A 24,555-nucleotide genomic window follows, 5' to 3' on the forward strand; every position below is an offset into this window, starting at 1 on the left:
ATTTTCGGTCGTTTTTTCCACATGCCATATTTGAGTGTTTTGGGTTCTTTTTGAAGAATATTATGCTATGGCATGTCTCGGCAGGCTATTTTAATCAATTTTCACCACTTTTCAGATGTTTTTAGGACATGCCATATTTTGACATTTTTGCCATACTATAGCCTTGGATTTTCGGTCGTTTTTTCCACATGCCATATTTGAGTGTTTTGGGTTCTTTTTGAAGAATATTATGCTATGGCATGTCTCGGCAGGCTATTTTAATCAGTTTTCACCACTTTTCAGATGTTTTTGGGACATGCCATATTTTGACAATTTTGCCATACTATAGCCTTGGATTTTCGGTCGTTTTTTCCACATGCCATATTGGAGTGTTTTGGGCTGTTTTTGCAAAATATTATGCTATGGCATGTCTCGGGAGGCTATTTTAATCAGTTTTCACCACTTTTCAGCCATTTTTCAGACATGCCATATTTTGGCATTTTTGCCATACTATAGCCTTGGATTTTCGGTTGTTTTTTCCACATGCCATATTGGAGTGTTTTGGGCTGTTTTTGCAAAATATTATGCTTTGGCATGTCTCGGGAGGCTATTTTAGTCAGTTTTCACCACTTTTCAGCCATTTTTCAGACATGCCATATTTTGGCATTTTTGCCATACTATAGCCTTGGATTTTCGGTCATTTTTTCCACATGCCATATTTGAGTGTTTTGGGCTGTTTTTGCAAAATATAATGCCATGGCATGTCTCAGCAGGCTATTTTATGCAGTTTTCACCACTTTTCAGATGTTTTTTGGACATGCCATATTTTGAAATTTTTGCCATACTATAGCCTTGGATTTTCTGTCGTTTTTTCCACATGCCATATTTGAGTGTTTTGGGCTGTTTTTGCAAAGTATTATGCTATGGCATGTCTCGGCAGGCTATTTTAATCAGTTTTGATCAGATTTTGGCCGTTTTTGAGACATGCCATATTTTGACATTTTTGCCATACTATAGCCTTGGATGTTCGGTCATTTTTTCCACATGCCATATTTGAGTGTTTTGGGCTGTTTTTGCAAAATATTATGCTATGGCATGTCTCGGCAGGCTATTTTAATCAGTTTTGATCAGATTTTAGCCGTTTTTGAGACATGCCATATTTTGACATTTTTGCCATACTATAGCCTTGGATTTTTGGTCATTTTTTCCACATGCCATATTTGAGTGTTTTGGGCTGTTTTTGCAAAATATTATGCTATGGCATGTCTCAGCAGGCTATTTTAATCAGTTTTGATCAGATTTTAGTGGTTTTTGAGACATGCCATATTTTGACATTTTTGCCATGCTATAGCCTTGGATTTTCGGTCGTTTTTTCCACATGCCATATTTGAGTGTTTTGGGTTCTTTTTGAAGAATATTATGCTATGGCATGTCTCGGCAGGCTATTTTAATCAATTTTCACCACTTTTCAGATGTTTTTAGGACATGCCATATTTTGACATTTTTGCCATACTATAGCCTTGGATTTTCGGTCATTTTTTTCCACATGCCATATTTGAGTGTTTTGGGCTGGTTTTGCAAAATATTATGCTATGGCATGTCTCAGCAGGCTATTTTATGCAGTTTTCACCACTTTTCAGCCATTTTTCAGACATGCCATATTTTGGCATTTTTGCCATACTATAGCCTTGGATTTTCGGTCATTTTTTCCACATGACATATTTGAGTGTTCTGGGTTCTGTTTTCAAAATATTATGCTATGGCGTGTCTCGGCAGGCTATTTTAATCAGTTTTGATCAGCTTTTAGCCGTTTTTGAGACATGCCATATTTTGACATTTTTGCCATACTATAGCCTTGGATTTTTGGTCATTTTTTTCCACATGCCATATTTGAGTTTTCTGGGTTCTTTTTGAAGAATATTATGCTATGGCATGTCTCGGCAGGCTATTTTAATCAATTTTCACCACTTTTCAGATGTTTTTGGGACATGCCATATTTTGACATTTTTGCCATACTATAGCCTTGGATTTTCGGTCGTTTTTTCCACATGCCATATTTGAGTGTTTTGGGCTGTTTTTGCAAAATATTATGCTATGGCATGTCTCGGGAGGCTATTTTAATCAGTTTTCACCACTTTTCAGCCATTTTTCAGACATGCCATATTTTGGCATTTTTGCCATACTATAGCCTTGGATTTTCGGTCATTTTTTCCAGATGCCATATTTGAGTGTTTTGGGCTGTTTTTGCAAAATATAATGCCATGGCATGTCTCAGCAGGCTATTTTATGCAGTTTTCACCACTTTTCAGATGTTTTTGGGACATGCCATATTTTGAAATTTTTGCCATACTATAGCCTTGGATTTTCGGTCATTTTTTCCACATGCCATATTTGAGTGTTCTGGGTTCTGTTTTCAAAATATTGTGCTATGGCGTGTCTCGGCAGGCTATTTTAATCAGTTTTGATCAGCTTTTAGCCGTTTTTGAGACATGCCATATTTTGACATTTTTGCCATACTATAGCCTTGGATTTTCGGTCATTTTTTCCACATGCCATATTTGAGTGTTCTGGGTTCTGTTTTCAAAATATTATGCTATGGCGTGTCTCGGCAGGCTATTTTAATCAGTTTTCACCACTTTTCAGCCATTTTTCAGACATGCCATATTTTGGCATTTTTGCCATACTATAGCCTTGGATTTTCGGTCATTTTTTCCACATGCCATATTTGAGTGTTCTGGGTTCTGTTTTCAAAATATTATGCTATGGCGTGTCTCGGCAGGCTATTTTAATCAGTTTTGATCAGCTTTTAGCCGTTTTTGAGACATGCCATATTTTGACATTTTTGCCATACTATAGCCTTGGATGTTCGGTCATTTTTTCCACATGCCATATTTGAGTGTTTTGGGCTGTTTTTGCAAAAATATTATGCTATGGCATGTCTCGGCAGGCTATTTTAATCAGTTTTGATCAGCTTTTAGCTGTTTTTGAGACATGCCATATTTTGACATTTTTGCCATACTATAGCCTTGGATTTTCGGTCATTTTTTCCACATGCCATATTTGAGTGTTTTGGGTTCTTTTTGAAGAATATTATGCTATGGCATGTCTCAGCAGGCTATTTTAATCAGTTTTGATCAACAGATTTTAGTGGTTTTTGAGACATGCCATATTTTGACATTTTTGCCATACTATAGCCTTGGATTTTCGGTCGTTTTTTCCACATGCCATATTTGAGTGTTTTGGGTTCTTTTTAAAGAATATTATGCAATGGCATGTCTTGGCAGGCTATTTTAATCAGTTTTCACCACTTTTCAGCCGTTTTTGAGACATGCCATATTTTGTCATTTTGCCATACTATAGCCTTGGATTTTTGGTCATTTTTTCCACATGCCATATTTGAGTGTTTTGGGCTGTTTTTGCAAAATATTATGCTATGGCGTGTCTCAGCAGGCTATTTTAATCAGTTTTGATCAGATTTTAGCGGTTTTTGAGACATGCCATATTTTGACATTTTTGCCATACTATAGCCTTGGATTTTCGGTCGTTTTTTCCACATGCCATATTGGAGTGTTTTGGGCTGTTTTTGCAAAATATTATGCTATGGCATGTCTCGGGAGGCTATTTTAATCAGTTTTCACCACTTTTCAGCCATTTTTCAGACATGCCATATTTTGGCATTTTTGCCATACTATAGCCTTGGATTCTCGGTCGTTTTTTCCACATGCCATATTTGAGTGTTTTGGGTTCTGTTTTCAAAATATTGTGCTATGGCGTGTCTCGGCAGGCTATTTTAATCAGTTTTGATCAGCTTTTAGCCGTTTTTGAGACATGCCATATTTTGACATTTTTGCCATACTATAGCCTTGGATGTTCGGTCATTTTTTCCACATGCCATATTTGAGTGTTTTGGGCTGTTTTTGCAAAATATTATGCTATGGCGTGTCTCAGCAGGCTATTTTAATCAGTTTTGATCAGATTTTAGCCGTTTTTGAGACATGCCATATTTTGACATTTTTGCCATACTATAGCCTTGGATTTTTGGTCATTTTTTCCACATGCCATATTTGAGTGTTTTGGGCTGTTTTTGCAAAATATTATGCTATGGCGTGTCTCAGCAGGCTATTTTAATCAGTTTTGATCAGATTTTAGTGGTTTTTGAGACATGCCATATTTTGACATTTTTGCCATACTATAGCCTTGGATTTTCGGTCGTTTTTTCCACATGCCATATTTGAGTGTTTTGGGTTCTTTTTGAAGAATATTATGCAATGGCATGTCTTGGCAGGCTATTTTAATCAGTTTTCACCACTTTTCAGCCGTTTTTGAGACATGCCATATTTTGACATTTTTGCCATACTATAGCCTTGGATTTTTGGTCATTTTTTCCACATGCCATATTTGAGTGTTTTGGGCTGTTTTTTTCAAAATATTATGCTATGGCATGTCTCAGCAGGCTATTTTAATCAGTTTTGATCAGATTTTAGCGGTTTTTGAGACATGCCATATTTTGACATTTTTGCCATACTATAGCCTTGGATGTTCGGTCATTTTTTCCACATGCCATATTTGAGTGTTTTGGGCTGTTTTTGCAAAATATTGTGCTATGGCATGTCTCAGCAGGCTATTTTATGCAGTTTTCACCACTTTTCAGATGTTTTTGGGACATGCCATATTTTGACATTTTTGCCATACTATAGCCTTGGATTTTCGGTCATTTTTTTCCACATGCCATCTTTGAGTGTTTTGGGTTGTTTTTGCAAAATATTATGCTATGGCGGGTCTCAGCAGGCTATTTTAATCAGTTTTGATCAGATTTTAGCTGTTTTTGAGACATGCCATGTTTTGACATTTTTGCCATACTATAGCCTTGGATGTTCGGTCATTTTTTCCACATGCCATATTTGAGTGTTTTGTGTTGTCAAAATATGTCAAAATATTGTGCTATGGCATGTCTCGGCAGGCTATTTTATGCAGTTTTAATCAGACTTTAGCTGTTTTTGAGACATGCCATATTTTGAAATTTTTGCCATACTATAGCCTTGGATTTTCGGTCATTTATTCCACATTCCATACTAAAGTGTTACAGGCCTTTCTTGCAAAATATTATGCTGTGGCATGTCTCGGCAGGCTTTTTTAATCAGTTTTCAGCAGTTTTCAGCTTTTTTTTGGACAGTTTTCAGCTGTTTTTGCAAAATTCTATGCCATTGTGTGTCTCAGTAGACTATTTCATGCAGTTTTCAGCAGTTATCAGCAGTTTTTTGGACATGCCATATTTTCACATTTTTACCATACTATAGCCTTGAATGTTGGGTAAATTAAGGAGATGCCATATTAAAAGGTTTAAAGTCGTTTTTGCAAAATTCTATGCAATGGTGTTTCACGGCAGGTTATTTTAGGCAGTTTTCAGTAGTTTTAAGCAGTTTTTGGGATATGACATATTTTGATATTTTTGCTATATTATTGCCTTGCTTTTGGGGTGTTCCACATACCATATTCCAGTGTTTTGGGCCATTTTTGAAACATTTAATTCTATGGCATGTCTCAGGGGGTTATTTTAGGCAGTTTTCAGCAGATTTCAGCTGTTTTTTGGGACATGTCATATGAGAGTGCTTTGGGCCGTGTTTGATTATATTTAATACTATCACATGTCTCAACAGTGTCACAACAGGACATGTCATATTTTGACATTTTTGCCATGCTATAGCCTTGCATTTTGGGTAACTTTTTCAGATTCCTTATTAAAAGGTTTTAGGCCGTTTTTGCAAAATGCTGTGTTAAGGCGTGTCTCAGCCAGTTATTTCATTCAGTCTTCAGCAGTTTTCGTTTGTTTTTGGGACATGCCATATTTTGACATTTTTGCCAGACTATAGCCTTGAATGGTGGGTCATTTTTATCAGATGCCATATTAAAAGGTTTAAGGCCATATTAAAAGGTTTAAGGCCCAAAATTCTATGCTAAGGTGTTTCTCGGTAGGCTATTTTAGGCAGTTTTCAGTAGTTTTAAGCAGTTTTGGGACATGTCACATTTTGACATTTTTGACCATACTATAGTATTGCCTATTCTGCCGTTTTTTGACAGGCTATATCGTGATGTTTTTTCCATTTTTGCAATATTCTATGTCATGTCACGTTCCAGCATGGTATTTTATGCAATTTTCATCTGTTTTTGGGACTTTGGGTATTTTGAAAGTTTTTGCAGTGCTATCATATGTCATCTTTGGGCGTTTATTCGGCATGCTATATTATGGCATTCTCGGCCATTTTTTTAACATTCTATGGTATGGGGTGTTTCAGCACGCTATTTCATGCGTTTTTCAGCTGTTTTTGGGACGTTATGTTTTTACATTTTTTCGCTATACTAGTATGGCATTTTGGCCTTTTTCTGGACATGCCATATTATGGTGTTTTTCACCGTTTTTGCTACATTCTGTGCTATGATGTATCGCGGTGGCCTATTTTATGCAGTTCTCTGCTGTTTTGGGGAGATATATTTTTTCAACATTACATATTTTCACATTTTTCGACCAACTATTCTATGTCGTTTTCAGCTTTTCATTCAACATGCTATATTACAACATTTTGGGGTTTTTTTTCTGCTTTTTCCTAGTAATCAATTTTCCTTGGACACTGAGGAAAAGGTATATATCTTTATGTGGGTTTGAATCTTACAACATAATCTGCAATGTGACAAACCTTTAAAAGGCAGTGATGGAGCACTTGAACATATGCATGAACAGTGAAGGAGGAGCATGGATTGCTGAGGTCTGATGTGAGTGGTTACAGAATCGCATCTGTCAACAGGAAACGGAGCTGAAACGGACAAAGTGACAATCAGAGCAGAACTGAGGATAAGGATGTAAACTGGTGAAAACAGATTAATGTGCGCATGAATACCTCCACCTGAAGATAGAGAGAAAATGTGTCACAGATTTGTCATCACCTTTAACAGATGTGAGAAGATTGAAATTCTTTTTCATACACATCGATGCTGTCAGAGAGGTGTTGAGTGAAAAATAAGAGTAAACATGGCACAATAAACACAAGGGAAGAAATTTGACTTGGACTAATTATTTTCAGGCTGTTATTTATCTGTGAGACATTATTGCTACATTGTATTCGTATATTGTGCTGAATGTATTTGGCTGAAATGTGTGGCTTTCGTTGGAAATATCAAACGCTAAGAGTATAACATCACAGTGACTGGTTGAACTGCATTGACCACTTTTGTTTTACAGCTTCATTTTTCCTTTTCCTCCCCTGCTCTCTCTCTGTCTCCCCTCATCTTTCTCTGTGTCCCTCCACTCTTCTTCTTCTTCTTCTTTAAAAGGTGTATGGTCCGACGTAGATGGAGAGTCTGAGGGCGGAGCTGGTCTGGTAGTTGCCCTGGTAGCTGAGCAAAGGGTTAACTGACACCATCTCCAGGTCCAACGTGTACTCTCTGGGACCAGACACAGCACGGGCCAGCACCAGCATGGCACTGATATTATTGATTTGCTGGAGAAGACAAAAGAAAAAAATTAGTAAGTACATTTCTCTATACTTTTCACAGATAGGAAATTGCTACCTGCAAAATGTGGTGTTAAAGAAATTCTACAGTAATGACACCATCCCCCGCCATAAAAATATAGTAATAATAAGCCATGAAAATGTAAAAAAAAAAAAAAAAAAAAAAGACTTATTATAGTATGGAAAAGAAATATCACAAAAGTGACAGAATTGTATGTTTTTTTTGAAAATTATTTAAATACAAAAAGGTCATAGTATAGCATGCCGTCCAAAATTGCACAAAAAGTAACATAACACATCATCAAAAATACCATAAAAAGCTTATGGTATAGCTTGTCTTCCAAGATCCCATCAAAAACTCATTGTATAGTATGTGGTCCAAAATATGTCCAAAAAGTCATAGTATAGTATGTGGTCCAAAATATGACCAAATAGTCATACTATAATATGTCAACCAAAATTTGAACAAAAAGTCAGACTGAAGAATGTTATCCAAATTATGACCAAAAAGTCATTGTACAGTATGTCGTCCAAAGTATGACCAAAGAGTCGTACTAAAGTATATCGTCCAAACAATCACCAATAAGTCATAGCATAGTATGTCACCCAAAATAAGCCCAAAAAGTTAAACTTTAATATGTTGTCCATAATATGGCTTAAAGGTATACTATAGTATACTATGTTGCAAAATGCAGTATGTCCTAACAGTCATACTATTGTATAGAATGTGGTCCAAAATATGAGCAAAGAGTTATAGTATAGTATGTCGTCCAAAACATCACCAATAAGTCATAGCTTAGTAAGTCACCCAAAATAGAACCAAAAAGTCATACATTTATATGTTTTCCATAAGTCATAGTATTGTTTGTCATCCAAAATATGATTAAAAAGTCATACTAAACCTCATAGTACAGTCGGTCATAAAAACTGAAAAGAAAACATATACATATATATATATATATATATATATATATATATATATATATATATATATATATATATATATATATATATATATATATATATATATACATATACATATATATATATATATACACACACACACATATATATATATATATATATATACATATACATATACATACATATATATATATATATATATACACATATACATACATACATATACATATACATATATATACATATATATATATATATATACATATATATATATATATATATATATATATATATATATATATATATATATATATATATATATATATATATATATATATATATATATATATATATATATATATATATATATATATATATATATATATATATATATATATATATATATATATATATATATATATTTTCACTTTTAATGACATACTATACTGACATTTGTTTTGCTTTTTACAACATCCTATCGAGGATGGTTTCCCGATAGGATGTAGTAAAAAGCAAAACAAATGTATAGTATGTCATTAAAAGCAGAAAAACGTCATGGTAGAGTATGTTGTAAAAAGCAAAAACAAAACATTACAGTATAGTTTGTTGTCAAAAAGCAGAAAAATGTCATAATAGAGTATGTCATACAAAGCGGACAAAAAAACTCAGTATATTGTGAAAAGCGAAAAATACATATCTAAGATACGGTATGTATAGTACGTATATAGTACGGTATGTTGTAAAAGACAGAAAGAAAAGTCATAGTATAGTACATCTCTCACTCCTAACAGGTGCAATGAAATTCACAGCACATAACCCCGTTATTCAAGACAATCCACAGACCTTGTTGATGTTCATGGTGGAATTTTTTTCTTTCTACCGAACTACACCTGCCAACCAAATTACCAAAATTAATACAGTTGGTAAATGTAGTTTGGGGTGAAGAAAATAGGTCCTGCATTAAACTGCTCTCTATAAGGTCTATGGATTATCTTGAGCAAGTAGGTCCTAATTTCTGGAAAGAGACATTACTGTTGAGTTGGTCTTTTTCATTTTTGGGGTTTATTTTTGTGTTTTAAGCATCACAAGCCAAGTGCCACCTGGTGACATTATATTCAAAAGAAGGCAGATATCTCTAACGCCAATATCGCCAACACTCTGCAACTCACACCAAAATAATCTAGACTGATAAATAGCACAATGTGTAAGAGGAAAATATGTCATTTTGATTAGGGGGTGAACTGTCCCTTTAAAAGTTCTTACCCTGATGTAGAAGTCTCCGTTTTCATCTCCAGAGCGGATGCGGAAGGTGTTGTACGCCCCCGGAGAGACGCTGGTGGCCTGAATCTGGAAGATGTCAGAGGGGACGGAGCGCTCGGAGGTGATGCTCATGTAGCGGTGGACGATGGAGAAAGGCAGATCTCGACAGACGGGCTTGCTGACGGGACACACACAGCGGCTAAACACACACAAAGAAAGAAATACAAATGGTAACATTAGGTGTAGAAAAGCATTAACAGTAGTTCATGTATCAGCCAGCAGAGGGAGTCATGTGACTAAGAGCAAAAAAAGATCTAAATAAATATTGAACAGTAGCCATTTTTGCCCTCATGTTTTTCTAAAACACACTTTATACTACCAAATCATCTGGGATTTGTTAATAGTGACCCACACCTGTTACCAATCCAACACTTGTAACAGTGTAATAGTTTTCTTATTGCACTGGACCATGTTCAGAAGAAAAGGTTGCAAAGTTGGACTCATACGTGGAAAAAGTAATTGGGGTAATCTTGCAGTTTGAGCCATACTGCATACAGGGGCTGATTATATTCAGAGCCGATGGCCAGCACATATTTTAGTAATTGGGAAAAGGTGTGTGAACGTGTTTGCGTAGGAACACACACACAAACTTTCATGAGGTGTCACTCACTTCTCAGACACCTGCACATAAGGGTCTTGGCAGCGGTTTGTGTCCACACACTGGTATCGTCCGTGGATGTTCACGCAGGTCTGTGTGTCGGTGCACTGATGTTCACCCGTCTCACATTCGTTTATATCTGCAGGAGAAAAACAGCTGATGTTTGATTTGAACAGAGCTGCTGTCAAAGAATGAATAAGTTTTGACTTAGTGCAGCATTTGTGACTCTGAAAACACAGAGAGGAAGGTGTCGGGAGGAAATGGAGGCGGGTGTGTGCTTACCCTGGCATAGTCTGGTGCCCTGCAGCTGGTATCCCTCTGGGCACATACAGGAGAACTTCCCAGGTTCGTTGACACACTGGTACTGGCACAGGTAACTGGAGTAGCTGCACTCGTCGATGTCTGTTGAGTTAAAAGTTCAGGTTTTATTAGTTGTTCTCAGTTAAAGGTGGAATGGGAACAAAAAACAGAGCAGACTGACACCCCTGAGATGGTTAAAATTTGCACCCAGACAGAGAGAAAAAGCTGATCTCTCACCGTTACAAGCAAAGCCATCAGGCCCCAGCTCGTAGCCCTGGTCACAGCGACAGAGGAAGGTGCCGTACGTGTTGTAACACCTCTGGGAGCAGGGGGCACCCATCTCACATTCATTGACATCTGGAGAGCAGGGAAATAGATTTTAAATGCTGACATAGTCAAAGAGCACACACATCCCAAACACTTTAAATCAAAAACTCAGACTGTCGGCATGAATAAATAAATTTAAAGGTCCTGCAAACATATTGTTTCAATCATCTTGTTACTGTGAGTGATGGGGTCCAACATTAATACACAATTTTCTGCCAGAGTTGAAACAGTTTTGGTTTCTACACAAGGGTTTTCTGTCTGGGCTGTTTTTCTGACCGGTTTAAAGTCACACGGGCTCTGTAGGCTACATCACTACACCACTTTGTCTGGGACCAGACCTTTGAATCCACCAATTCAGTCAAGTTCAAGTTGGCCGATTCCTCTGGCATTGTGACACGAGTCAGCAGTTTCCCTGTTATGAAAAGCGACCACTGCACGCTGCTGGGGGGACTGTATGACGCGGTTGTTTAGCTGTTGTCAAACTGTTGTCAGCTGATGCTGAAACCAATGAGGAGTAACATCGATGGCCGGTGCTACACAGCTATCAGGGCTGTTTTATACTGACATGTCTTCTTAATATCACCTGACATTATAGTTTGTTTTTACTTTGCTCCACTGCACCCTTTCATCGTCATTGTCATTTATTAATTTAGCTCAAGACTATATCACATGGTATGGAGCACAAACATTACGTACAAAAACAACAGAAAAATGGCAAAAGTACAACTATTGTTACTTCAACAAAGGAAGGACACTCATAAAAAAATCACCTAATTAACAGATAACTTTTGGCTTATCTGGCTGTGATAACAAAATAAACTGAAGCATAGATCTGTGGTTTAAATTATATTTTGGCAAATGCCTTTCTTAAGCTTACATTCAAATAAAATATGATATTTATCTTTCACATGATTGTCTTTACATAGATGCAGATTCTCTGGTTTCTATCCAGTCCGTTACATCTTCCAAAACCAGAATCAGAAATACTTTATTGATCCCCGGGGGTAAACTGTGGTTTGTTACAGTCGCTCTGATGCAGAGCATAGAGGATTATAGCAAGTAGAAATATGTACAAGAAATGTAAAAATAGAAATAAATACATGTGTAAAGTGTGTGAAATATAAAAAAAGTGTTTCAAATATAAGACTGTGCCTTATTGTAAAATACAGTTTTATATTTTACACACTTTTTATATTTACAAACCACTTCAGGAATTCTAATGATGTTTACCCGAAAATTACAACTATCCTGCCTGTACTTTTGTTTTTATGCAACAGATACTTTTCCAGTTTAAGCTCTCGTTTAAATTCTACATATACGCCACATGTCGTCATACGTCTGAGCTCAATTTGACACTTTTGCATGAACTGATCTTTCAGCATCTTTTCATCAGTTATTTTTCAGCCAGCTAATGTTGTTAAACTTTGGAGTGAGCCCTGGCAAAACAGGTGTGTTGGCATGGCTACACATCAATGTAGACTTCAGGCAGATATGTTGTCTTTTGTGATGGGTCAAGGACAACAAATCCCCCTCCACCACAGAAATCAGTTAGTGTGAGGGGACGCAACGTCGGACTGAAGATGGAAACGGAGTGTGACAAGTTGAAAGTTCTGTCTGATATCAGGCAACGACCCAATTCGAGCTTGTCAATGCTAAATCAATGTGATGACAGTTGTTAACACTGTCAACCAAATGTGAACAACCTCAGCTGATGCAGCTGTGTCAAACTTTAATGATACAATATTATTACGATACTTCAGTCACAATGCAAGTATTGCAATAAAATACTACATTGCAATATATTAACTCTTTTCAGTTGCAAATTCAGGAAAAACTTTATCAGCATCAAATTTATATCCAATAAGATCATGATTTCAGTCTGTTCATCTTACTTCAATTATTTTTTATTGCAGCAAAAGGTATCTAGTGGACTAAAAACACAATTTTATTACTGTAGTAGGCTACTAAAAGTTTAATTTGTATTTACAACATCAGTATTTTATGCAGTAAAAAAAATCATATGTGGCTGATATGTATCGATATAATATTTCCTGTATTTGCTGTATCGATTTTTTTTTTTTTAACCCCACCACTACCTACATAGCCTCGAGTCTTTGGCCTCAAGCAGAGATGAGGAGCTACAGAGGTCTGCTAAGATAACTTCTTTTCGTGACTCAAAAACACCAGATTTTTTTCATTTTAATTTCACGCTGACTCACTTGTGGCCACAAGAGGCTTTTACACAACTATTTTGAACATGAGCAATAGTTCTACCCAAGCAAACACACTTTGATGTGTAAAATCTGTAAGATTTGAAACCGCATTTTCAAAGGCCTCAATTTTTGACAAAAGTCTGATAAGATCTCTGTAAGACGGATCTGACTTGAGATCAGTACAGTGTGCAGATCTTTTGCCTGATTTCAGAGACAGAGGCTGTGAAAGTTGAGTTTTATAATCAGTTTCAGAGGGCGTCAACTCACCAATGCAGGATCGGTTGTTTCCTGCCAGCTGGAAACCAGGTTCACACTGACAGGAGAAGGAGCCGGGGACATTGACACAGCGATGTTGGCAGTACCTGTACCTGCACTCATCGATGTCTGAGAGAAAGAATCGAGTCAGAGGAGGGATATTCACATATCTGCAGATTATTAAGGTCACTCTTGCAGCTGTAACTCCACTTTTCCTCAGGCCATGTGCGATATTTAAGCCTGCTTCGATGCACTATTTAAAGGATAAATTCAGATAATCTCACCAATGCACTCTGTGCCAACCTTGCGGTAACCATCGGGGCACTGACAGGTGAAGGCACCCAGGGTGTTGATACACTGCTGGCTGGGCTGGCAGTCATGTTCGTCTCGCTCACACTCATTGATATCTGTGTTTGTGGGTGAAGTGAAACAAGGACACGCATGTAAAAAAAATGTGTGCATCATCCACCATGACTGATAGACACACTCTGACTGTTGCAGTGCAGACGGTGACTCTGTTCCCCTCATTTGCACCCGACAGCTGAGAATATCACATCATGATGAATCATGTTTGCAGTCCCAGATGAACACCTCGCCGTCCTCCAGTGCGAGTAGGTTTCTCGCCGCAAGTCAGACTCTTAAAAACACAGCAGCTGTCCTCGCGTGAAATCTTCCAAATTCCTACACTGTCTGTCTGCCCCCCGTGGACTCATACTCACTCACACTCATGCAGCTTGCACCAACATGCAGCCTACGGTCCCAACACCTGCTACGACCACCTGTCCCTCGCAATCTGTGGCCACAGACAATAAACTTACACAATCACACACAGACAAACATGCTTAATGATCACTCATCCTGTGGCCACCTGTCCATCTCCAACCCCGCAGACCTACAAACCAGACACTCACCCTCACAGCTGTCTCCCTGCGCCTCATAGCCCAGTGGGCAGGGGTTGGTCTCAGTGGGCGTGATGGCGGGTTCTGGGGCTGGGATGACTGACGCGGAGCGGGGGAGGCACAGGTACCCTCCGTAGTGGTTGAAGCACTTCATCTCCCCTTTGCAGGCATCTGGAATGGTCTCACACTCATTTATGTCTGATGGGAAACACAGACACAAAACTTTAGGCACCAAAGATGAAACACAAAGAGCAACACAATGCTTTGTTTTTATTTGTTTTATTTTGTCATGTTTTGTGTTTATTTTTTCTTCTTCTTTCTCTCATCTGTCACTTTGCATGTTACATTCTCACTGGGACATGCGGGAGGGTGACCCCGGGTGAAGGTGTGCAATGTGCTGCTGTCTGTCGGTATGTTTGTTTATCGTTTGGGGGGGAAAAAAACTGTCAGACTTCTGTTTTGCAATCAATATCTGTGCTGTCTATAACATGTTTTGAAGTCTGTTTAATAAAAATGTTTTTCAAGAAAAAGAGTTTGGTGGTGAGATGGAAAAAACTCAGGTAAAAGAGCACTTTACCTTTGCAGTGTTCAGTCTGATGGTCCCAGTGATACCCATCTGTGCATTCCTGTGCAGAGCGAAAGAGAGTGTGAGAAAATGATGGAAAGAAAGATGTGAACAGGCCCTCTGAGCCAAGTAGTTGCATAATATATTCATAATACATTATAAATCCCCAGTAGTGGGACATTAAAAAAAGAATCAACTTGTTTCCTCTGTGTTCATGAAGCTGAGCCAAAAGGAGGAGAAGTCTGCTGCTGTTAAAGGATTTGTGACATTTTAAACTACTTTCCTTAAGCCAAATGTCACTTCAAAAAACAAATAATTTAAGGCCACTGTTTGGAAAAAATGTCATTATCATTCTGGGGGAAAAAAATATTGCTGTGCGCTGCATGGAAAGAAAATGTGAGGCCTAAAAGAAACATGGAATTAAAAGCTAAAATAACCCCCAGCTACGACTACTATAAAATGCTGGAAGGGGAAAGCTGCTGTGGAATATTAAACACGGAAAAGATGAGGAAATGAAAAAGAGCTAAATGACATGCAGATGCCAACGTTTCCACATAAAGAATATTTAATATATCATATGGAAAAAAAGGAAGATGCAAAGAAAACTAAAGGGAGAAGAATAAGAGAGGGAGGCAGAGAGATTCGTCCATCCTTACCGTGTAGGTGTCACTTTCTGTAGGCGGCTGTGAAATAGCACTGCGGAGGAGCACAGACACACATATGCACACGCACAAGATTGACACACAAGCACCCTGCATACTAATGCACTAATTTGCAGGAGAAGGGACGGGAACACACCTAAAACATGCACACAAACACACACACACACTCTGCAGACAGACAAGTAGAGCTGCTTTACAGATGAGACAGGCAGCCAGGAGGTGGTATCTGTATATCAGAGGGAGACAAAGGGAAAGACATAAAAAAAGGAACATTAGAAACTCAGAAATCACAAAATGGGTTCAGTCTCAAAACACACTGGTGCTGTAAGTGCTACCGTGGCTGAAATGGATAAATCAAGGCACTGGAGCCCCGTTTTTAAGTAGTCAGTCAGAACACAAACAGTTAGCGCCTTGGACTTGGTTCACTGTTTGTCAACCAAACAGTCCCCCCTTGATCGCAGCGGGAATAAACGCATGAATCACTCTGCCAGGTAAAAACATAAACATTGTGACGTACTGCATCCTTCAGCTGAAAATAACAAAGTCAACATCACTGAAATACTTTCATATTGGCTGCTCACAGAAGACACTCTGTGTCTGCAGACTGGCAGACTACAACTCACAGGAATGATCGTCTCGCCGAGCTGCCCCCAGAGGTTCACTGTGTATCAGAGCAACGTCGCCGGGAGCAAATAAATCCTGGCTATTGGTCGCATATTTTACAACAGCGTCTCCTGCTCAGCTGCTTCCGCCTGGGAGATGCAACTCAAGTTAATTTGTCTCTGAGACAAGGAGTCCCTGCAGATATAGACAGATAGTTTAGGTACTAAATCCATGTCTGCTCACAAAAATCAGGGCTACAACTGAAGATTGTGATTTTTTATTTTCATTGTTTTCTCAATTAATCGATTAGTTGTTTGGTAGGAAAATGGTGAAAAATGTCTATCAGTGTTTCTAAAAGCCTAAAAAGATGTCCTCAAGTCTTGTTTTGTCCACAACCTGAGGATATATAGTTTTCTATGGCAGAGGAGTAAAAGGAACCAGAAAATATTCAGATTTAAGAAGTTGAAAACTGAGAATTTTTGCTTTTTTTCTTTTAAAAAATACTAAAACCAGGGCATCCTGTGGCTTAGTGGATTAAGCAGGCACCCCATGAATAATGGCACTGCCCATGCCACAGTGGTCACAGGTTCAGGTCCAGCTCACAGCCCTTTGCTGCATGTCATCCCCTGTCTCTCCCCCCTTCACACTGCTGCTCTGTCCTGTCTAATAAGGCAAAAATGCCCAAAAAAATAATCTTTAAAAAAAAAAAATACTAAAACCAATTGATTATGAAAATAGTTGGTGATGAATTTAATTGTTGAAAACCTATCAATTAATGGTTGAAGCTCCAAGTAAAATGTGCCAAAACTTGAAGAAAACTTTCTATAGAAGCCTAGTTTTCATATTAAATGGGGTATCAGGCCGTACCGTCATAAATCTACTGTGTCCTCTGACAGGTGAAAGGCGGCTTGACCCAGCTTCATATCTACACTGTATTTGCTCTGATTAGACTTGACAGATGGCAACTTCACCTGAATGTTCTCATCGGTTGTGCAACCAGCATCACCATTGCAACTGGTCCCACTAGTTTCACAAGTTGCCACAAATTAGCAATAAATTTGGTAGGAAAGGAATTCACTAATTATGTCCCTTGACTTGCTTTACCGAATTAGAAAAGAGGACTGCCCATTGTTCTGACAGCTCAGAATTTGGAAGCGCAAGCTGTGGAAAAATGAAATCATTGGACCAACAGAAAGCCCAAATGTTCGGCAGCCTAGTACACGAAAGAATGATCCACCCTAATCTGCCTTACCTGAAATTTTTACCCTAACCAATCACACTCATCATAGCTAAACCGAACCGAACCAAACAAACAAAGGCAGTTTGCACAAGCCAATCACAGGCAGAGTAGGGCAGGTCTTGCCTACGATATGGTAGGAAAAATATTGGCACTCAGTATCCCAAAAACAAATATGAGGGGTTTGATCGGTTAGAGCAGAGGTGTCCAAACCTTTTTGAATAGTTGGTTCTAAAATCAAACAAATAATTTATATATATGTATATATATATATATATATATATATATATATTACTTCAAATGTGACAAACGCAACTGTTTCATTGTTCAGTGAAAAAGTATTCAACTCTCCACAGCTCCTGAAAGCAGAGGACCTCGCTGTCGACTTTCCGCCTGTTTGCTATGGCCATGTCTGGTGCATGGCAGGAAATGTCTGCTGTTAGGTAACCGTTCCGTTTGCTTGTTTATTGTCTGTTTAAACACATCATTTCCGTCTGCATAGTTCTGACTTGATGCATGTCTACAAACTGTATGATATTCCTGCCATTGTGCGGTGAAGGGGAAAAATGCAAAGTGATCTTGCTTGATTAAGCAGTTTTGTTTGGTGATGGTGGTGAAATTTAAGATGAGGGCCATTTAAAATTCTCGGGCCACAACTAGCCCCTCGGCCGGACTTTTGACATGCCTGGGTTAGGGTATGAATATCAGGGTAAGCCAATCAGAGGAAGAGTAAGGCAGGTGATGCCTTTACCATGGTAAGACTAGTAGTAATAACAGTACTCTGAAAAATAATTAGAGGTCTATTTTGGACAAACGGACAATTGGAGCAATGCACATTTGTTTTTCAGGAGACCAGGCTGCTGGACAAATGGGCGTACGAACATTTTTTAAACTCTTGGGTTTTGGAAATTTTGCGCCTTGGGAACAGTTGCATGGCACCATAAAAGGAACATGGTATCAAAATGTCGAGCCACAGAATACAGCAAACAACCTGCTAACTAGCCCACTATGGTAACTAGCGTGCTAATAAGACCATGCTAAGCTAACCAGAATTCTGCCTGAGCTAACAACACTTAGCATGTTTATGCTAACAAGCATGCTACAAGCTAGTGAGCTCAAGGAAGCATGGAAATATTGTGCTTGTATATTTACTCCACTACATTTATCTGGCAACTAAAGTTTGTAGTTACTTTGATTTTACTTAAAAGGATCAGCTAATAAAGGTGAGATATTATAAATCAAAGGTCCTGCACACCCTAACAGGCATAGGTGTTAGTCTCAGGGGGGTAGCGGGGCAAGCACAAATTTGCAAAACGTATGAAAGCAGAGGCCCTACTCTGGCTAGTACCCATTGCCTTTGTATGTGGGACTGGTTAGGGTTAGGGTTAGGACAGGAGTGTTAGAGGAAACCAATCAGAGGCAGAGTAAGGCCGGCCATTCCTTCACTATCCTACGATTCACAAATTACCTAAAAAAATTCAAAAATGTTTTGTTGGAAAGAAAGAAATTTCCATCAGAAATTGATTCAAAAAAGGCACAAGTTGGTGCAGAAAAGAGAGAGAGAGCGCAGGAAATTAAGTCTCAAACTTTCTTGACGGAGGACCCCTTAACTCCTCACTTCAAATGTATCACTCCCAATGTTGAAACGAAAGCATGGGCCCTCGCTCACAGGTGATTCATTCATGTGAAAGATTAGACCTGCATGAGCTGAACTTATGAAAAGCTCTGCTGGGATTTACATGAGGTCACCAACTAGAATTGTAAAGTTGTCCTGCAACAAAACTAACAGAAGAGCCCCCAAAGTTTAGCATTTTTGACCCCATATTGAAAGGGGTCAAAATGAGTACTTTGTCTCTGGATATTTTTAAGTTCAATTTGCAGGGACTGGTTATGTCCTTTTAAGTATAATTTTGATTGGATGACTGTCACTTGCAACAGAGTATTTTTACACTGTGGTACTGCTTCTTTCACTTACATAAAGCATCTGAGTTCGTATCTACGGCAGCGTTCTGTACAGTGTGGTGTGTTTAAGGTAGATTTATAGTGTATTATGTTTGCTGAGTATCCTGACAGACTGGGCTTTTCTCCCAGCAAACACACAACCACCCTTCAGTTCATGTTCCTGGAGAGAGGCTATAAGTGTTTAAGCTGACTCTAAACATAAACAAATCACCTATTCCAACTCCCACAGACCAAAATAAGTCGAAAAAAACAGGCCAATTGAAGGTATGAAAAAAATTCTTAGCAAGTGCTGTTTGCAAAGTCAGTGAGCTCCAGTCAAAATACATGACGGGAAGGTTATAATCACTGACTGTCTACGTGCACACACACACATACACACACACACACACACACACACACACACACACTCTGATGTAAACTCCAGAGGCCACATTTGCAGGCTCTGCTTATTGCTGTATTTCATTTTGAGACAAACAGAAGGCCACAAGGTGACGTGGACACCCTCAAATACTTGATGGATGACATCAGCGGCCATTTGTGACCTTTGCATGGTGAAAAGCAGCAAAACATGCCCTCACACTGTAAGCACGGACGGTAACACATACCACCGTGCAATCAGACAGCCGCAGTACGTGACCTCTCTGACTTTGCCCAGCGGACACTTACAACCAGCAAGAATGTGGCCCAAAACCACCCAAAAACAAACTGACCATCAGTCTGGGGTCCAGTCACTCACTGGCTACTGAGTGTGGGCAGCAGGGATGCATGGGTGTTTCCCTGATGCCGGTGGAGATCAAGTGGCGGTGGACCTCTGGAATGCCCGTGGCAAGGATGTGGGCGCCAGTTCCCAGCTGGGATGCCCTGCCACGGCCGTGGTTCCCAGAGTATCAGGTTCTGGGAAACCCCCCATGGTTCACATAAGAGGATGGCTGGTGCCAAACCTCCAGCCACTGCTCCCCTAACCTCTCATCTCCCCTCATTGTGTAGGAGGACGCCAGAGAATGTGATCCGAGTGCAGGAATTCATCGTCTGGGTTTTGACTGACGTAAAGAAACACAGGTTCACTGTGTAACTGCGTCACTACGAGAAATAATCAGCAACTACTTTGATTTATCGTGTGTATCATTCTTCAATCAAGAATGTTCTTTTGTTTGGCTCCAGCTTCACAAATAATTCAATTTGTAACATCTTTGGGTTTTGGACTGTTGATCAGACAAAACAAGACATTTAAGACATCGCAATGAACTCTGGGAATTTGTGTGGGGGGCTTTTGGAGTGTTTTGACATTTATTAGACTGACCAATTTATATAGAAAATAAAGCAAATAAGCAAATTAACGCAAAATGAAAATAATCATTAGCTGCAGCCCTTGTTAGAAGTGTGGACTAGAGCAGTGGTTCCCAAGTAGTGGTCAGTGTTCCCAAAGTGGGTCGCAGGTCCATTCTGAATGGATCACATGGCATTACTATATCGATATACAGATGCCAAGTATCAATTTTTTCAGTAGCATGAATTGAAAATCGCAATAACACTGTATTTTGACTCACGTATGGTGACAATATCATATCATGGGGCTTCTGGTGATTCCCACCCTTAACACCAATGACTCGTGACTTCACTTGGACTTGAGCCTTTAGACTTGAAAATACTTGATATCTTTCCTATAGCCACAAGATTGAAAAATATTTCATCTAAGAAGTCTACAACAGAACAATTAATTTACTGAATCAACTAACAATAACACTATAAATCCCCAACAACTGAACCATGAAGAACATCATGTTACATTACTGAGCGCCAGCTGGCAAAAATGAGACCAAAGATCATTTTGTTCATATACAAGAACTATGGTCCCCAGAAAAGAATTGCAATAAGTACAAAAGGCGTGTCAAAAAAAAATGTCTACGTCATTCAGCATCTGAAGGTGCACAAAGAACAAGGGAAGATGTTGAAGAAGCCAAACTGAAACATAGTAAGCAAGCTAATGTGGGTGCTATGAGTAACATTTGTGGTACTAGTTAACAGCTCTTGTGCTTGAAAGTACAACATCACGATACCTTTTTATGATTAAGTTCAGTCGCAGTAGTAACAAATAAACACAAATTTTAAAAAGTATTCAAGATTATTTTAAATCTAATATATTATTAGTCTGTTGTTAAAATGACATTACATTTGGAGAAGAGTGCATTGAGATTTGTTTGGAACTAGAAAGTCAAAGTTTGGACTTGTCTTGAATCGGGAGTGCAAAAACCTATATTTGTGACTTGCAAAACAAAGATTTGGCCCCACCTCTGGCCCTTGTAAAACCTCAAAATATCTCTGCTCCAGCACCTGTTGTGTTTAGTAACAACAATAATATAATTACCATTTGGGGCTTGTGTTGGCCTCAGTCACAGCAGGCTGACCCATTTCTAAATTCACACAGTCAGCACAATTTAACAAGCAAAATGTCAGGCGCCTTACAAATGTGACCACATGGGGACCAGAAAAAACACACAGTTGGACCACACACACACACACACACACACACACACACACACACACACACACACACACACAGAGTGTAAACTGCAGGATGGTCATCATGTGTTGTAGTGTATACATAGCCAACGTTGTGTTGTTCTGCTCGGTTGTGCGTGGAGCAGCCTGAGAACATGGTGGCCCAGCGCGCTCCTCCAGCTGCGCTTTGTTACCGTTGTGGCAGTGAACCTGCAAATCCACAATCCGGGGGGTCACACAGACACACACACACACTAACTCCTGCTCTGGGAAACTCCTCCGTCAGTGATGGATAGTGGCCTGCAGGAGAAATTCACACACTTTAACAGTGATAAATCCCTCCGGGGCTGGTCTGTTCTCTCAGTACTGATACTGCTCTGTCTCCCTGTTTTAAAGGGCTGTGATGTGTTAGTGTATGCATACAATGTGGCACAAGATGATGGGCGGCTCTCAGGGGAAGTGTGCTTCCTTCATGTTGCCTTTATAATCCCATCTGACTCATTACAGTCACGGTGGAGCTGTCACATGTTAGCTATTACTGTGCAAATAGCGGTAAAATACACTGTCAAATAGAGGCATCCTACACTGTCTGTGTTGTTCTCCAGAGAGGTTTGTGTGTCTGTTTCTGTAGCTGCCACCTGTTTCACCGTCGTGTTCAATCGTAGCTCTGAAGAATTCCCCCCCACTCTGAGTGACTAAACAGAGATTGTGACACCGACTTTAAATAAAGAAGATGGATTAAGTGGAAGAACTTTTGTAACATACTGTACAATAATACATGCCCTGTGACTCATTACCTCTCTTCCTGTGTATCCCCCTATTACAGTCTCTGAAGCACAGAGCCAAGAAGCAACAACACAGACTGTGAGCCACAGTATCTTGGCTCCTGTGAGGAGCAAAGTGTAGCAGAGCAGAGCGGAGAGCAGAGCAGAGAGCAGAGAGCAGAGCGGAGAGCAGAGCGGAGAGCAGAGCAGCGGTGCAGCTGTGACGTGTATGGCCTGTACCAGAAAAGTGGGTAAGAGGTACATCTCACCTCTGTTACTACTGCTTAAAACTCAGCAAACAGGACAAGTCATTCTCTTTTTCAGCATAGTTTGTTTTACAAGACAATAAAGAAACAAAGGGGAACTCACAGAGGATTTTTCTGGATGGATCTTCTTCCGCTGACCGGTGTGTCCGTCTGCTGGCTGTGGTCGTCCCGGCTGAGTTGGCGTACAGAAGTGGTCCCTTAAACTCCTGCCTGTATGACCCTGAGAGAGTGAGTGGGGAGACCGACAGCTGGAGCAGCTGAACACATGCAAAGGGAGGGAGAGAGAGAGCGAGGGAGAAACTGAGAGGAGAGAGGGAGGAGCGGGACAGCCCATTCTTACCCCCCACCCCCAACCCCCACCCCTGACCTCCTCCCCCATCTGGCCCCTGCACTGCCACTCTCCAAACCCCCTCTCCCTGACCCCCCAGGATGCAAATTCCTGGTCTGCGGCCCAAATACCAAAATTCCAAATCCGTCCAAATCGCAGGCGGAACAACAACTCACAGATTCACACACTTGCCCCCCCCCCCCCCTCTTCTTAACCAATCCCCCTCTTACGGGTCCCACAACACACCTGGTTTCATTTAAACTAAACCCCCACAAAAGCCCCAAGCTCTCCCACCCTTTTTCCTCCCTCCCTTCTCCCATTTACCCCCCATCTATCTATACTTACCTCCCCCGTCTTTTTTTTTTTTTTCCATAAAGCTACTAAAGCCCTTGCTCTCGTCCAATCTGACATGCAGGATATTTATAGTCGGGGAGAGAGAAGTTAATGGAATGTGGACAAAAATTAGAGAGTGGAAGAGAGAGAGAGTGGAGACGTATTCGGAAAATTTGTCAGCGTATTTCTCAGAATAAACCAGTGCCGCTTTCTGGGATGAAATAGAGAAAATAAAATGCTATCATTATTCTTGACCAACTTTGCTGCTCTGTTTGCACATGACTAATCCATTACTGCTGTTGGAATCATTTCCGGCACTGTTTCTTCTTGCAAAATTAGCCGTCTGTTATGTTGCAAACCGGTCAAGATGTTGCTTAATCCAAGTTAGCTTTTATTAGTTTTAGTCTGACTCATCTTGAAGGTCACTCATGTGTTTCCCCACAAAATAAAAGCCTCTTCAAAATTAAATGAGCAGCAGTCACTTTGCTATAATTGCAGGTATTATTGCAAAATACTTGAGGAATTTAATATGACATCAATTACAAAAAGATTGCATTTGTTAAAGTTTACAACCAAATTTTCTTTAATAGACATACTTATCTTTTCGGAGTGCACAATCATGCTATTTTTTAACATTATGAGAGTAATTATTGTATTTTTCTCCTGTTTCTTTTTTTTAAGTAAATCTTTGGTTTAAAAACCTCCACTTAGCCTCAGATTGTTTTCCTGACTTCCTGGGTGGTGGCAGAGGTGGCAGCTGTCATTACGGGGGATGTTGTTAAAAGTCACACTGACAACCCCCTGGCTGGACCAACTGTGCCCCCCTGCATTGGTCCATTATTCCTGTGACCACACACAGACATCCAACCTAGGCTATTATAGTAAACTAAAACTAAAACTATGTGTGAAAAATTTGTTTTAGTAATCCAAAATAAAAATTAAAAAATGACTTTAAAAAATTATAAATAATAATTATCTTTTTATTTGCTAAATCCTGAATCATTTTATGTCCTGGT

The 24,555-nt window shown here is 39.3% G+C and overlaps 1 protein-coding gene across 1 annotated transcript; it reads right to left on the reverse strand.

Moving 5' to 3' along the window:
- Window positions 1-6,610: 6,610 nt before the first annotated feature.
- On the reverse strand, window positions 6,611-23,168 carry efemp2a (EGF-like fibulin extracellular matrix protein 2a). The gene is made up of 11 exons (XM_088080975.1): window positions 22,982-23,168; window positions 15,542-15,773; window positions 14,898-14,946; window positions 14,333-14,518; window positions 13,706-13,828; window positions 13,434-13,550; window positions 10,864-10,983; window positions 10,609-10,728; window positions 10,339-10,465; window positions 9,672-9,867; window positions 6,611-7,472 (listed from the first exon to the last, which is right to left on the reverse strand). Exons 2-11 carry the CDS (start codon window positions 15,641-15,643, stop codon window positions 7,299-7,301), a joined length of 1,314 nt encoding a protein of 437 aa, XP_087937101.1. The 5' UTR covers window positions 15,644-15,773; window positions 22,982-23,168; the 3' UTR covers window positions 6,611-7,298.
- Window positions 23,169-24,555: the final 1,387 nt, after the last annotated feature.

Source organism: Plectropomus leopardus, chromosome 8 (assembly GCF_026936395.1).
Source record: "Plectropomus leopardus strain MGB_pleo_1.0 chromosome 8, ASM2693639v1, whole genome shotgun sequence".
NCBI lineage: Eukaryota > Metazoa > Chordata > Actinopteri > Perciformes > Serranidae > Plectropomus > Plectropomus leopardus.

What these genes read in the sequence shown, in the direction of transcription:
- efemp2a (XM_088080975.1), bottom strand. Translation starts at nt 15,643, where the DNA reads ATGCAGGGTGCTTGTGTGTCAATCTTGTGCGTGTGCATATGTGTGTCT. An exon ending in AAACAACCGATCCTGCATTG is followed by an intron (nt 10,984 to 13,433) that starts GTGAGTTGACGC and finishes CCTGCTCTCCAG; the next exon opens with ATGTCAATGAATGTGAGATG. An exon ending in GGGCACCAGACTATGCCAGG is followed by an intron (nt 10,466 to 10,608) that starts GTAAGCACACAC and finishes TTTCTCCTGCAG; the next exon opens with ATATAAACGAATGTGAGACG.